The 16,399-nt window shown below is 39.5% G+C and overlaps 1 protein-coding gene across 1 annotated transcript in view; it reads right to left on the reverse strand.

The window, feature by feature from the left end:
* TPRG1 (tumor protein p63 regulated 1) overlaps window positions 1-10,782 on the reverse strand; it is a 106,434-nt gene extending 95,652 nt beyond the window's left edge. The window contains exons 1-2 of the mRNA XM_004424581.3: window positions 10,564-10,782; window positions 1,340-1,431 (exon numbers count right to left, since the gene is read on the reverse strand). Of these exons, the coding sequence (XP_004424638.1) occupies window positions 1,340-1,431; window positions 10,564-10,782 (311 nt within the window). The remainder of the gene's footprint in view (window positions 1-1,339; window positions 1,432-10,563) is intronic.
* Between the last annotated feature and the right edge of the window lie 5,617 nt (window positions 10,783-16,399).

Genomic DNA, 16,399 nt, shown 5'->3' on the forward strand with positions numbered 1-16,399 from the left:
GCAAGGGTTTCCCAAAACAGGCCTTTTAACCAATAGTTAGTACTCATGAACAGAGGGGTACTAACGTCTATTGAAAATCCACTATCTGCTGAGGACTTTGCTAAGAATTGTATAATGTTATCTCGCTTGGTCCTCACAACAACTCTTCAAATACATATCATTATCTCCATTTATAGATGAAGAAACAAATGCTCAGAAATTGTCAGGTTAGTTTTCAAAAGTTCATTTTCATTCAATTCTTGGAACCCATTTGAAACAATAATATAACATGGTGGTCAGTCAGACGGACTCACAGCTGAGCTGGTTCTACATTTCATTGATTGAAGGAGTTGTTGTGCTGGCCTAGATGGTTAAACATTCAAGTGTTGCCCTCCTGAAACTTAGTCAAAGAAGATGTCCTGCCCAGTGGAGAAAGATTAAATGATTCTTCACTCAGAGTATAGGTATTACTGAAGAATCATAGGAATTTATGCTGGAACTGTTGGTGATCACGTTACCAAGCCAGAAAACTTACTGAACTGATTAAGTATCTGAAATGAAGTTCTAATTGCATTCTCTCTTTAATATTATGGGTTCTATAGAAATAAAAGGGTGCCTCTCTTCCTTCTGTGAATATTTTACTTGCGTTGTAAAGACAATGGCATTCCTAATATTCTCCTGGTGGGTGAAGACAACGTCTCACAGACACTAGAGTTTCAGGGCAGGCCAGAAAGGTGACCATCTTCATGGTGTCATTTGCAATGAAAGCCCTTATAGCTAAGAAAAACCTTAGAGATGAAGGAGGCAGTTATTAAAGCAAAAAGCATTAGACTTGATTTTTATCCTAACTCTGGACAGGTGGCCTGTCTTCTCTATCCTGCATGATTTTCCTGGTTTTTCTGCTCATGTTATTTTATAAAATAAAATTCAAACTGTATATGTTGACTTCATTCATTCTCTTTCCTAACCTTCCTTTTCATTGTACCCCAAGTGGGATGGTTAGTAGCCTGATGTGGTTAGAGGGAGAGTGCTTGTAAGAGACAGAGATTGGAACCAGAGGGATCAGTTAGGAGGCTAAAGCAATAGTCCTTGAGAGCAATGATGAGCGCCTCACTTAAGGTAGTCATAGTAATGGTTGAGGGAAGCGACTATCCCAGAAAACAGTTGTAGAAGTTGAATCTGGTCATACTAGCAGCCATGGGGCACCAAGAAACTTTGCTCACTAACTGGATATGTCAATCAATTATCTTACACAGGAACCAGAAGAAATTCTTCCACAGACCCATCTCCTATTCTGTTATAGTAGTGTCAAGGAAAATGCTAGATTTCCATTGCCCTTCACTTAGCCATCACTACTCACTCTGTCAAGAGCCAGAAGCCTTGAATTGTCTCTCCAGAGGTCTTGACTATGTGGCCTTTCAAGTCTTCCATGGCGGTCTCAATGGCACCTGGCTAAGTGGGAAGAAGAAAATACCTAGTTTAGAGAAGACCAAGCCCTGTTTGTGCTTAGGATTAGTTAGTATATCCCTGCAGCTCCTCCAGAAAGCTGATCAGGAAAGAAAGCTCTAGCATTTGTCTGTTTGTTCTAGGCACCGCCTGGTGGAGAGCTGAGGCTTGAACTCTGGTGTTTACTAAGCTGCTCTCCTTGGGTGGGACAAAAGTGATCCAAGTCCTGTCTTCAACATAATCTTACTCATGCTTTTTCATAGAAATGAAGACAGCCATTTTCAGAGGACCAGCTTTTCCAAACAAACATGTTTATCAGGACGTTCAAAGCATTTAGCAATATGTACATTTTTTAAATCAAATCTTTCTCTCTTCAAAGAGCACATGAAAATAAAACACAAAAGAGAAACCTTCTTGCAATATACTGAGCATAATGTTAGCTGACTCTGGGAAATGAGCTTTTTTATCTTCTTACCTGGCTTTCTGCACCCTTCTCTACACAGGTGTTCCTACTTATGGGCCTACCTCTAGCTTAAAAATTGATTAACCTCTGTCCTAATGAGAAATTCACAGACCCTCTAGTTCAACGATTCTTAAATTTCAGTGCACATCAGACTCATTTGAAGTGTGTTTTAAAACACCAATTTCTTGGCACTGTCCCCAGAGTTTCTGATTCAGTGGGTCTGGGGTGGGCCTGAGAATTTGCGTTTCAAACAAGTTTCTAAGTGATGCTGTTGGTGTGAGACTCAACTATGAGAACCATTTGCTCTCTAGGCAGTTATTCTCAACCTTGGCTACACATCAGAATCACCAAGGGAGCCTTTAAAAATCTTAATGCCCAAGCTGCGCACCAGTCCAATTATCAGTGGGTGAGGCCCACATGTCAGTACATTAGGATTTTTTAAAGCATTCCAAATGACTCCGATGTGTAGCCAAGGTTGAGAATCACTGTAGCCCAGGGCTTATCTAGTCTAAGCCATTTCATTTTATAGGTGTGGAAACAGGGGCCAGTGTGGGGAAGTAACTTGCTAGGTTCACTCGGCTAAGAAGTGGCAGAGACAAAACAAGAAACCCAAATCTTCCATTTCCAGGCCTACAACACAGTGCTGGCCTCATCCCCAACCCTGGGTGGTTGCAAGTTATCATGTATTCTCTATATAATAGGGCTTTAATACTAAACACTTAATCTTCTCTAAATATTAACACTTCTAATTGTCCCAGCCTGAGACCCTTTTCTCACAAAAGGAAACTGGGTCACCGTCGTGGTTAGGACCCATTCAAATACCTTTTCCTCTCAGAGGTGGGGTGGTAGGAAGATTTGAGTTTGCTTGTTTTGTCAGTCTATGAAAAAAGGCTTTGAAACATTGTGGCCACAGAGTCCATTGGTCAAGAAAAATCTTATATGAGAATCCATATGTGAAAAACAGGAAAAGAATAAGTGAGGGTAAATGGTGCAGAGCTTTACCTACTTAGCTCTCTCCTTCCCCTCCAATTCACTCCACACAGCCCAAGTCATCCAGGAAATGGACAGGACAACTCCTGAACAAAGGGTTGAGTGACATGGGTTCATATTCCAGATCTGTCATGAAGGAATTCTGTGACCTACAGCCAATTATTTGACTTTCTTTGGCCTCCATTTCCTTGTCTATAAGACAACTGAGTAGACTGAACCAAAGCTTTCTGAGCCAAGCTCATGATCCAAACCCCCTGGAAATCTTTAAGAAAATATGATCACAGCCCTAAGACCAAGAGATTCTGATTCTATGATTTCAACAGGTTTCCTGTTGAATTGGACAGTCAGCCAGCAGACTGAGTGATTTCTGACTCTCTTGTCTTCCTTTGCTGCTGGTTAAAGTGTTGTCAGAAGGCTAATGTGGCACCCCACGCCTGCAGAAACCTGAATGTCATGAAATCAGTAAGTTCTGGGACATTAATCAAATATGCCTTGAGCTCCCAGTGACAGAGGAGGTTGTGACAACATCACTGGTTTCCAGTGACCCTGCTGGCAGGACTGGACTACCATGGAGGGAAATTCCCTATGATCCCATGACGATTCTCCCATCACCCAACCTCAGCTCACTGTGGTGCAGCCTGACTCTACCAGGCTCATCTGCCAAAGTCCTCTAAAAAATGATACTTTCTTTAGTGACTCATCGTGGGTATTTTTTTCTGTCTCTCTTCCTATAGCCACATAATTTCTGCCTTAGCTAATATAACTTGGTAGTGAAACCAATACTTTTCAGAAGAAAAAAATCATAAGTGGAGTTGGAAAACAATGAAATAATCCTAAAATAAGTGTTTTGTTGAGTGCTTTTATGCCAGGCATTTTGCCAAAAATATGTGAAGATGAATATAATACTGCAGAATTTTTTGAAACCTTCCTTGTCTTCCCTATGGAAAGCAATTGGCAAAATCTCTCAAAAGGATCCTTCCTTTGATCCACACATTACACCTCTATGAAGTTAATACTATAGATATTCTTGCATATGTGCAAAATGACATATACATAAAGTGTTCTTTGTAGGCTTATTTGCAGATAGCAAAAATTTGGAAACAACCCAAATATCTATCAATAGGAGACTAGTTAGACATATTATGGGACACATCCATAGAATGGAATATGATGAATATGTAAAAAAAAATGAGGAAAATTGCATTAATATAGAAAGATTCAAAATATATTATTAAGGGAAAGAAAGAAACGTTGAGAAGAGAGGGTAAATATGCTGCCTTTTGTTTAAAAAGGAGGAGAAGAGATAACCATAAATATTTGTGTTTGCTTGTATATTCCTAAAGTAACTCTAAAATAATAGGTAGAAACTATTAGCAATGGTTCCCTAAGGGTGAGGAAGGAACTTGATGGATGCGGACAGTGGATGAAGGTGATATTTTACTGTACACTTTTTCAAAAGTTAAACTTTAAAAATAAAGTGTGTTCTTTACTAGATGATTTGAAAGTCTCTAGAGTTCTGTCAATGTCTTTACTGTCTGTGATGTTCTTACCTCCTTCAGAAACACTGGTCATACCCTTATGGAACAGTTATACACTGTACTCCAATAAAGTATTTTACTCTCATCCATTTGTTATTACTGGTACCATAATAAATTAACTACAGCCACTGAGTGTTGGAAATGAAATAAAACATGTGAGCACTTTGACTTGTGTCTAAGACAAGGTTTAAATCTCAGCCTTTTTGCTTGCTGTGAGACCCATGTTAAGTCATCTTGTCATTCTGTTCATCAGTTTATTCTCTAGTTAGATCGATAAGATAATATTAACTGTAACAGAGCTGTTGGGAAATGCCAAAAACATTTGATAACACTGAATAATAAAAAACTTTATTATCATTTTTACTGTTAATATTAAATAGCAGGGAAATAGTTGTACCAGGATTTGGGGATCAAATGGTTACTGAAATGGAATAATTAGCTCTGAGACTCCTTGCAGACTAAAACTAATAGGAAATAATGATGGAATAACACGTACTCATCATCTTATAAAAGAAAGCTTAACAAGACAAGACACATATATTTCTAATTCTCAATTTTAAGAAAAAATCATTAGCAGGGACCCTTATAAGTCACTACATAGCATAATCGGCAATATCTTCTCTAACAGTCTAGCACTGAATATCTTCAGTCAAAACAAACCTACTGAGAGAATTTCAAAGACATACGTGTTTGTTTCCTTGTGTTTCCTTGAGCTAGACTAGCCTGGGGCCAATTGTCACAGAAGCAATACTCATGTCCGCTGATAATTTTTTCCTCTGTACTGGACTCCTTTAGACAGTGAAAGGAGGGGGAAGCATAGAAAGGAATGCTCCTAGGGACTGAGACACAATAAGATCTCTCTTGTGGGTGTCATCATGCCCAGAGAAGAATCACTTTGTGATAAATACATAAGGTAAGAAAACCAGCTCTAAATTGGATGTGATTTGTAAAGTCCAAGCAAATGTGCCTTTCCCTGAAAATGAAAGAAAGGCATCTTATTTCATTACTGTTAAGTGTCTGCCCTCAGAAAGAAACATCAACTTTATTACAATCTTCAAGGGATTTCAGTGTAAAGACGGGAGTCGAGAAATTTTTGCACAGTGAGATATATAATTTCTAGACCAGAAAGAACCTCACACAGACAATAACAATACAGCTAATATATTTAGTTGTTCCCAATGTAAAAGCAAGACACAAGGAACCCTGTAGTAAGAGAAGAGGGGAAAAGAGAGAGTATGAAAGCCAAATTAGTGTCATGAAAGCAACGACATCTTGCCTCACAATGGGAAGTCCCAAACCTGCTTATTAAAGTCTCATTGCTCACAATAGAACACAGGCTATAAAAAGGCCAGGGGGAACCATTAATTAAATATTAAAAGATCAAATAGTTTTAGTCCCATTAGTTTATATGTAATTTACATTCTCAAGTATAAATTGAGAGATAATTCCCCATCCCTAATCGCTTTCAACTTTCTGATAAGGTATCTGCAAATAGAGAGTCCTACAGGGAGTTTAAAAATATCTTTCCCCATGAGGATCAAGTATTGTTCCTTTCATAAGAAGTTGCTTTTGAATATCAGTCTCCACAACTAAAGCGATTATCATAATACCTCGAGTTATTAGCCTTGAGGGGTACTTTTGTTCAGAGATGGCACTAGGCCTTTTTTAGATATGTCTAAGCAATAATAGCAGATGAACAAAAACAGGAGGGGAAGGTTATCCAAGTAGACTGACAGCAGGTGGTTCAGACCTTCACTACTGTGATGTCTCATTCATGGTCCAAGGTCAGAGGCCGTGGAGGGGTGGTGGAAAGTGTCAGGAGTCCTGGCTTCCAGGCCTAGCTTCCAGTCCTGGCATGGCACCTAAATTGCTGGTTGACCTTGGACAAGTCACATCTCCCTTATGTATTTCAGGGGTTGGATTAGACATTCTCTGAGGTACCTTCTGGCTCTGAGCAAGAATGTTGCTGAGCTATATCGGAAGGGCAAATTTACAGTAAACAAATAATAGGCCGGAAGCCTGAGGGAAGGAAGCAACATCCCAGAGTGACCCATAAAATAACACAAGAGGTTTAAGACACAAGATTGACTTCTTTTATGATCTGGTATTCAGAGGCGTGATCTAATGCATGAAGTTATGATGCTAAAAATGCCTCTTGTTTGTCCTGAACTAATTTATACTTCCATATCAGTCACATCTTTGCATACCTGGGTTGAAACTCATAAAATTTATCCTCCTTCTTATTATAGCATTGGATGTCCACTCCTGGCATCTGAGAAACTGGGTGCCATCCTGCCACAGCAAGCCAAGAAATAACTTTCCTTTCTAGACTAAAGGATATAAACAGGAAATAACCTAAACATCCAGCAAAAGTTAAATAAATTGTAGTACACCTCCATAGTGGGATGTTATGGAGCTGTTAAAAATGATGTTATGGAAGTATAGTTATTGACATAAGAAATATTTGGCATTTAACCCAATTTTGCACAACAAATTGTACATGTAAGAAAAAAATAAGAAAGGATATGAACCAAAATGTATAAGAGCACATTCAATATACTTTGGTTAACTTTCAGTAGTGGAATTATGGTGACTTTTATTTTGCTTATCCACATTTTGCAATTGTTTTCAATAAACCACCTCCCGTGAAATGATTTTAAAATCTTTTAATAAAATAAAATGTTTGACCAAGGAATTACTCTACTCAGTTGCTTACTGCTCTTCTGAATTTGCAACATATATGCTTTAAATTCTGACACTGTAATAAATTGATTTCTTTTTAATTGCTGCATGAGATCACAGAACTGTTAATTGGAAATTGGGAAACTTTGGTTCTAATCCTAGCTTTGCCACTTACTAGCCTCTTGGGCAAGTCAGTACTTACTAACATTGGGCATTAAGACATTGGGCAAGCAATTGCCCCTCTCTGGGCCTTAGTTGCCTCTGAAATGAGAATGTAGACTTGCTTCTTGTTATTCAGAGTGTGGTCTATGGACAGAGAGCATCAGTATTGCTAGGGAGTTTATATAAACGCAAAATCTAAGGCTTCACCCCAGACCTACTGAATCAGAATCAACACTTTAACAAGATCTCCAGATGATTTGCCTGCATGATAAAGATTGAGAATCACTGGACCAGATCATCTGTAGATCTCATTTCAGCTCTAAGAAGTGATACTTTATGATGAATCTTTCATAGCTCTGAATCATTCAAAGCCTTGGTCTTATTTAATTATTCCTTTAGAAAACGAATCAGCCTCCTTCACTCGAACCTCTATACTGCTACAGACTCTATACATCTACATTTGTATCTCACCCTAGAAGTCATAGTGAGGTCACAGGCATCTTAAGGTCATTCGTTATGACCAATTACAGAAATGTGAATGCCAAATCAACAAAAAAGAGAGAGAAAGCATTTATAATAGGAATGAGATGCTGCTTATGAAATGTCAATATATGTGTCATGCATGGTACTAAGAACTCTTACAAAGTTAGCTTATCTAAACCTCCATATAAAACTAGTATTATATGCACACTTTGCAGATGAGGAAATTTATATATATGTCAATGAATACACACACACATACATACATACATACATTTCCCCCATTTTTTCAACTACCACCACATCAGTGGATTTGTGGTTTATAAGGTAGTAAAACTGGATCATTCCTTTATTCTTTCAAAAAAATATTTATCATTATGAATTTCAGTTGAGCCGACAGTTGTATTTTCATTATCCTCACATGCATTAAAGCACATTCATTACACTTAACGTGCTAAAAAGAACTTTTCATTTTACGTCGCTTGGTCTGAAGGAGGGTAAATGCTGAGCGCCTTGGGAATGTAGACCTCACGGCTTCGAAAGAGTCCTCAGGTCTACTTTAGACTCATTAATAAAATTAGAAGAAGGTTTTCCTTCTCAAGCTCTTGAGAATTTACGGTTGTTTTCTATATACCTGATAGAGAAGATGTTCTTCACATGGAGCAGAGTCAGTCCTTGAAAAACCTTATAAAGGTGCCATAAATTCAATTGTAAATTATGGTAGGAAGAGAACTGGCCTTACAGACAGAAGATACAGATTCTAACTAATGCTCTTCCACTAATATGTGACTCAGACAGGTCACTTCACTATTCTGAAACTTGAACATGTTTCTCATTAAAACAAGAGTGATAAGCCCTTCCCTGCCTGCCTCACAGTGTTGCTCCAAGGGACTTGACTTTATAAGCTACATAGTGCCACACAAATAAAAGCTTCATGCAAATAAATAAATAAAACCTCCATGGTGGCTGTAGACTGTGTCAATTTAGCTAAGCTGGAACTATGTTTTCTAAAATGCCCTTTCCTGTCTGTTTCCAAATTAGGATTAGCCACAAGAGACATTTCTATAAGATTTTAAAAGCAGAAGTGAAACATCAGTCATTTTCCTTGCATACCACCAGGCACTGTGGCAGCTCATATTCACAACTCCTGGTCTCCTGGCTCACTTGAAGGCATAGGGCAGCACCTTTTGTTATAGTCAGACCTCCTCCCTCAGATTCTCCTTCCTATGGGTTAAGTGTGCAGCTCAGTGGAGAAAGGCACCAGTGTCTCCTGAAAGTGACTCACATATTCCTGCTTAGACATGGTGAGAGACAGACACAGGTTCCAGTTTTTCCTCATGAGTTCCACTTGGTCATGGGGAATTCCAGTTTGTCCATACAGGTTCCAGTTTTTCCTTATTCCCTATTCTCTCTTCACAACTGCCAATAGCAACTTCAGGCCCATCAACGGGTGCAAAGACAATAGATTTGCACAGATTTCTCAGCCAGCTCTCATAATTGCACCATATTCCACTGATAAATCCCTTATTCTATATCACTCATGGTTGTTCTTCTCTCATTAAACCTTGACTGCTACATCATCAATTTCGAAGATAGAAAAACTTTAGAGTATGCTTTCATTTCCTTTGCAGCTATATCTTATAACTTAACTTTACATGTTAAAAAAAGTTCACATACTTTGGAAAACAAACCCTGTACTCGACATATGCAAAAACACTCACACAAACACACACATAGTATAGCACCTACCAAAGCGATTTGCACATAACAGTGAATGAATATATGTGATATGGGTACATGTTATCTTCACACACACGCACATACACACACACACCCCTTGAGTCACTTTAGTTAAAACTATCTTAACCAAAGATATATTTTAAAAGCTACTGAATCAGGATTAATTAGTTAAAGTTTTGTAAATAGCCACAGAATCTTGGCCTCATTTATTTAAGAGGTTAAGTTGAAAAAATTGTTTTCAACAGAAATGTCCCATGTACGCTTGAAAAATGAGATGGTCTCTGTTGCCACAATGCACAACCCTGACTTTGCCCCCAGTTGATTGTCGTGTATGACCTAACCTCTACTGTATTGACAAGAATGTTGAAGGATTGAGAAAGAAGATCTATAAGTAGGAAGGAGAGTTCAAGAGAGAGAACGGTACGATAAACCCTTGGAGCACTCTCCACTTGATCCAAACGCTAGAAGTTTAAATACAGTTTTTTACGTCTTGATATACAAAGCCCATCCTCATTATCCACCCATCCATTTACTTTCCGTTTACTCTAGCTCCAATGGATAGAGAAGAGAGCTCAGCTCCAGACTGCAGCTACAGGTTTGGGATTTTAAAGTGTCTGCTCCCACACTGTAATACCAGCATCTCAATGTAGACCCTTGAGGTTCAGCCCACTCCCAGCAAGCCTTTCCACTCCATCACCCATATCTTTTCAAACACACAACAAATACTCACTCCAGGATCACAGCTTTATATTCTAGCTGCTCTGGTTCTTTCTCCACAGAACACTAATTGGTTGAGGTCAGGTTTAGCATGAACACAGGACTGAGGAGCAAAAGATCTATGGAGGCTGGAGGACCTCCTTCTCCTCGATACTACCTGGTGATCAAAAATAGACCCTTCTCTTCTCTGAAATTCAGATCCTTCACCTGTAAAATGGGGATAAGGATACCTACCTCACAGTTATCATGACTGTTACATGAGATAACAAAAGTGAAAATACTTAGTAAGACATGGTATATAGAAAGATATTAGGATGTTTTTTAAGAGAAGTCTTATGTAGTACTTAAGAGCACCAATGATTTTACCCGTGTAACGAAGTACTTCCGTGACATATAAGGCTGGTGATAAGGATTGGGGTAGAGTGCTGATTCAGTCACACTTGGCTGTCTTGAAATCTGCCTTGGCACTGGGTGCTTGCCCGGGTCCCCCTCCATGGACAGCTGGTCAGTCTCAGAGGGTTGGTCATCTCCCTCTTGCTTCAGAGACACAGGCTGGAATCCTTCACAATTCCCAATCATTGACATTTCTTCAGCTTAAAACAAGGGGAAAAAAACAATCTTCTCATTAGGGGGAAAAAAAAGTCACCTGTGTCCTGGCTATGGCAAAACAGTCTACAGTGAGCAAATGATGTTCCTGAAACTGACAAACCCATCCACATGCGAACTGAACAGAGGCACTGATGGATGCAGTTCAATAACACAGATTCCACAATCCCACGGGGCCATTTACCCGGGGAGAGAAGCAGAGACCCTCTGGACAGAGAGAAAGAGGCTGCAAGTAGTTCCATTTTCTCATCTTTAATCCCAGGGAACAGGGAGCTGAACAAAGGAAGAGCAGTATGAAATAATTGCCAGATAATTCTCTTCAAGATTTCATAGCATTTTTGCTTAAAAATCCATCAGCCTGCAAGCTTAAGAGTTAAAAGCAATAATAATGTACCTTCTTGTGTGCTTCTTGGGTACCAAAGGGCACAAACAGCACTTAGAACTGAGCATATTTTTTAACCGAAGAATTGCAATTCTAAACATTTATCCTAAAGAAATAATTGAGGCAAATGCCCAAAGACATCAATATAGAAGGTTGTTCATCACAACCTTATATCTAATAGAAAAATACACAACTTTATGTCTAATAGCAAAACGTTGTATATGATAGCAACATTACACACACAACATTGTATCTAATAGCAAAAGAACATAGTGAAACTAAGAATCCATCAATAGGGAACTGGCTAAATAAGATTTTTTATACTATACAGAAATACAATGTAGTCATTAAAAATGTGAGAGTATATTTTTATCATGGAAAGCTGTCCAAAATATATTGTTAATGGAAAAGAGTAAGTTATAAAACAGTATGAAAAATGTTACCCAAATTTGTTAAAATAATTCAGAAAGAAAGAAGGAAGAAAGGAAGGAAGGAAGGAGGAAAACTTGGATTTGCATATGAATATACATGTATGGTATGACAGAGGTTAGAAAAAGTCTGAAAAGAAGTAAAATAAATTATTTATTTATTTTTTTTGTGAGGAAGATCAGCCTTGAGCTAACATCCGTGCTAATCCTCCTCTTTTTGCTGAGCAAGACCGGCTCTGAGCTAACGTCTATTGCCAATCCTCCTCCTTTTTTTTTCCCCCAAAGCCCCAGTAGATAGTTGTATGTCATAGTTGCACATCCTTCTAGTTGCTGTACGTGGGACGCGGCCTCAGCATGGCCGGAGAAGCAGTGCATCAGTGCGCGCCCAGGATCTGAACCCGGGCCGCCAGTAGCCGAGCACTCGCACTTAACCGCTAAGCCGTGGGGCTGGCCCTAAAATAAATTATTAACAATGGTTATCTCTGGATGATAGGGTTACAGGTGATTTTTATTTTCAGTTTTCATAGGTCTCTGGATGGCTTACAATGATTATATATGATTTAAATAAAAACACAATGAATTTATTTCCATTTAGTAATACAAAGCAAAACAAAACAAAATAAAATAGAAGGCACATGCTAGCCTGGTGAAAACTGGCCCTAATCAGGTCACCATTTTCAAGCTGAGACCAGAGAGTCATTCCTACAGTAAGCACGCTGCTGATGCTACCAGAAAGGAGGGTTTCATGCCCAGCTTCGCTGTGTGACTGGGAATGCCATCTTATTCTCAGGGCTTTCTCAGAGTTCCTAATCAGATAGAGTTGTTCTTAATCAGACAAATTCAATTGCCTGGGTTCTTGTGAAATACCAGAAAGTAAGAAACAGCCCCTATCGCCAGCAAGTTTACATTCTTGAAATTGGGATTAATTAGAGTATTCAAGAGAGGTAAAAAAAGTATGACCATGTAATTTGTTGCTGAAATCTGGATGCTTTCAAGCATAAAAAGGGTGCTATTAACAATTATGCCAAATGAAAAAATTATTTTAAAGAAACAATCCCCCCAAATCACAAAAAAAAAAAAAAAAAAAAAAACAATTATGCCAGGATGATAGGAGTAAACTGGGATTATCTAAGGCAAATGTGGCCATGTACAGTCACCCTGAGGGGTTTGAATGTAGGAGAAAACACAGTCGGTTAGGGGACTCACCAATGAGAAGCCCTCTGGAGATTACATTACAAGTTATCTCATCTGATCCTCCCAGCAACCCTAGGAGGATGGTTTCATCTCCATCTCTCTGGGGATCACAGAGTTGATAGGACCCACCCAGGGCACACTTGGAGAGTTGTGGCAGCACCTAGACCCCTACCCAGGACTCACAACCATGCGTTGAGTCTAGCATGCCCCCCATGACGCACGCTGTCTTACAACAGGAAGGTTTTGCTGAGTTTTCATGTAATTGTTTCAAGTTAGGTGTACAAAAGGCAGAGATTGGCCTGTGAGAAATACAAGATACACACCAAGAAGCAGGAGAAATTGTGTGTGTGTGTGTGTGGTGTGTATGTGTGTGTGTGTGTGTGTGTGTGAAAGAGAGAGAGAAAGGGAAGATCAGTGAGGCACTTTGGCCTTCCGGCAGCTACACGCTCTATTTATATGGGTCTGCCACCTCCGTTACAGTGGGTGTTGGAAGGAAGTGCATTTCTAGAGTTCCCGGTAACCTGTGAGGGAAGGTTTGTGCCTTTGGAGAAGGAAAGCCTGCTTCTGTATTTGCCGCACTCTGTGAACACGCGCCTAACAACAGACATCTGCGAAAGGCTCCTGTGCCTGGAAAACAGAGGGAGGATTTAATTAGCACCACTTCCGCTCCCTCAGGCTGTCTTCTCTGGAAACACGTGGGGAAGGGAAGCGGAGCACTTTGAGACAGAACTGTTTGAGATCCAGGAAAGAAGGAAACTCTCAGCTCCAGTTAAATTCTTAGAGCCATGAGTAGAGGGGAAGTTGAGCCCAGCCACCTCCATCCAGAATGATTCTAGCTCTGTTCCAGTCATGCGGACATCTTTGCAAGGACAAGGAATTTAACTTCTTCAACAACCTCCCCGATATGAGGAGTGCCATGTGTCTAAGCAGCCCACTCCAAACCTCATCCCCGCCTGCCCGGACAGTGTTTATTCCCAGTTCAATAAAACATTCTCTTCTATCCCTGCTTAATAGACTACATACATTGAAATATTAAAAGTATATTAATAATGGTAACAAATCCAGTGAAAACCAAGTGTTTCCATTGCTCTGACATAGAAAAATTATGCCTTGCAACAGACCCATCCAGAGCCATTTAGAATTGAAAAGGATCATTGTTCCTTAAGATAACCCAGTAAATTATCTTAGCATATAGTGGCCAAGAATGTAAAGGCAGTACAATTTCTAAGGGAAGCAGAGAGGCAAGGCTTAGAAAAAATTATGTATACATTTTGATTTAATTCTATCATTCCAGGGAATTCATGTAATGAAAATTGTCCTATAGAAGGAAACGGCTACAACATTAATTGCTTATTCTGGGTGGTAATAAAAAATTGGAAATCAACTAAACACCTAGGGGCCAAGGAATTGCCAAGTCTATCCAATCGGTATCGCACACACATTTAAAACAACGTGTCCCAGCACTGAAGCAGCATGAGAGTAAAGGATGTATCTTCTTGGGTGGAAACAAATCAAAAAACAAAAAGATTTTCTCAGTAATGATGATTTGAATAATTTTTACATTGGTAAAGACTAGAAGGGAAATATTTAGATTTATTGAGGTGGTTGGATTGTAAGTGAATTTTTACTTTTTAAAAAATTTTAAATCATGTTCATGGTGCTTTTGTAATAAAAAATAAAATGTATGAATAAAGGTATTGGTTCGCAAACTCAGGAGCTTCCCAGGTGAAATCTGAAACTGGCCCCCATACATGGCAGGCAAGGAGAGACTGAAGAAAGAGGCAGATCCTTCCCGGGTAGTAGGTGGCAGGTTTAGTCAGCAAGGGAACTTACATGAAAGCTTATCCTGGGCAGCAACAAGATACAAGTCCTTTGGTCAAACAAAGAGAATTCTATACTTCTCAGCTGCCAGCAAATTCAGAGCTAAATTTAATATAGTCTTGCAGTAAATAACTTATTTCTGGATCCTGATCTAAGTATAGCTGCCTCCCTTGTGTACATGCTTTCATCTATCTCTCTGTGACTTTTTCTCTTATGTCAGAAGCACGTAGGGCATAAATTATAGCCAGAGAATTATTGTCTAGTCCAACTCCTTCATTTTGCAAATTTTGGAACATCGAGGTGAAGGACTTGCCCAAAGTCACACAGCTAAATAGAATCAAAACATGAAACCAGACTCCCGGACTCTAGTTCACTGCTTCAACTTGCAGCACTTAGAAGAAAGGCAGAGAAGCAGTTATCAAACTTCTGCATTGGCAAACTGGAGACACTTGTGCCAAATGTCTGCGGCCAGTCAGATTTGCTTTGCTGTGGAATTGGAGATACAGTTCCCATGAAGCAGGCTCACTCCCAGCTTCTCCCCCATCAATAGCACTGGACTCAGCACTGCTGGATGAAGCTTTCTCCCTCACCTGTTGTCCGGTTGACTTACTATTAGGCATAGGAGGTGCAGTGCCTGGGGTCCACAAAACTTTTAGGGGCTCAGGAAATGTTTTAGTTTATTTTAAAATCAGAAGAGGAAAATTAAATTTTATGGTCCAAAAAATGTTTTAATTTTTTCTCATAGCAGGAAAACAATGAAATTTGTAGGGCACACAAAATCTGTTATGTTTTTTCTAAAATCCCAAAAAAAAAGTAAAATAAAATATTGAGCTGTTTAAAGTTATAGAAATATAAGTTTTAATATTCTATTATTATGGTGGAGCGGTCCACAAAGGCAAAAGCATTTTGGGCCCATGGAAGTCATATTGTGGCCCTGACTCAAATCTACGTCCTACTACTCACATTCCCTGCTTAATATTTCCATTTTGGGCTCTACCCTAGACTACCAGAGCGCGACACATCCCCTCATTCTAGCGCTTCCCAATCTCTTTATCCTGGAGGATCCTGATCCACCATGTACTGAAAGATTTCTGTCCCGTAGACAAACTGCACAATCTTAAGATAATTATTTTTGCTTTCTTAAAATCAAAGAGATATCCAGCATAGGCAAGCCCCCATAAATATTTGTTTCCCAGAGAAGTAGGTGAATAACTACCCTGAGAACTTCTAATCAGCTTGAAAGGAGTAGCTGGCCACACTGAGTAGCCACAACTCCAGCCAGAGGCAAAGAAAGGGGGAGTTTTGGGATGTTTGTTCCCCTCTCACAGGAGTTTAATAAAGAACAGTCTGGACATAACAGCAAGTATCATAGTTCTATCAAGAAAGCAAGATTGACACTAAACAGAGATACCGGGAAAACTCGGGGCTGTTTCATGGAGAACCTCTTCTCAAGGGCCATGCCTCTCTTCATTTCTTCAGTGCTACCTTCTCCTTTTTCTCATCTGTTTTAAGAAGTCCTTCTTGGCTCCTTGCTGTCTCTGCCTCCCTGGCAAGCCTGCACAGCCTGTCTCTCCCTTGCTTTCCTCACTTTCCATGTCTGTCTCCTGATATCTCCAAAAATCTCCATGGGATTTTTTTTTTCCTGAGGAAGATTGGCCCTGAGCTAATGTCTGTTGCCAATCTTCCTCTTTTTGCTGAGAAAGATTAGCCTTGAGCTAGTATCTCTGCCTATCTTCCTCTATCTTGTATGTGAGATGCCACTACAGTATGG

Source organism: Ceratotherium simum, chromosome 15 (assembly GCF_057802395.1).
Source record: "Ceratotherium simum simum isolate JZ-2026a chromosome 15, ASM5780239v1, whole genome shotgun sequence".
NCBI lineage: Eukaryota > Metazoa > Chordata > Mammalia > Perissodactyla > Rhinocerotidae > Ceratotherium > Ceratotherium simum.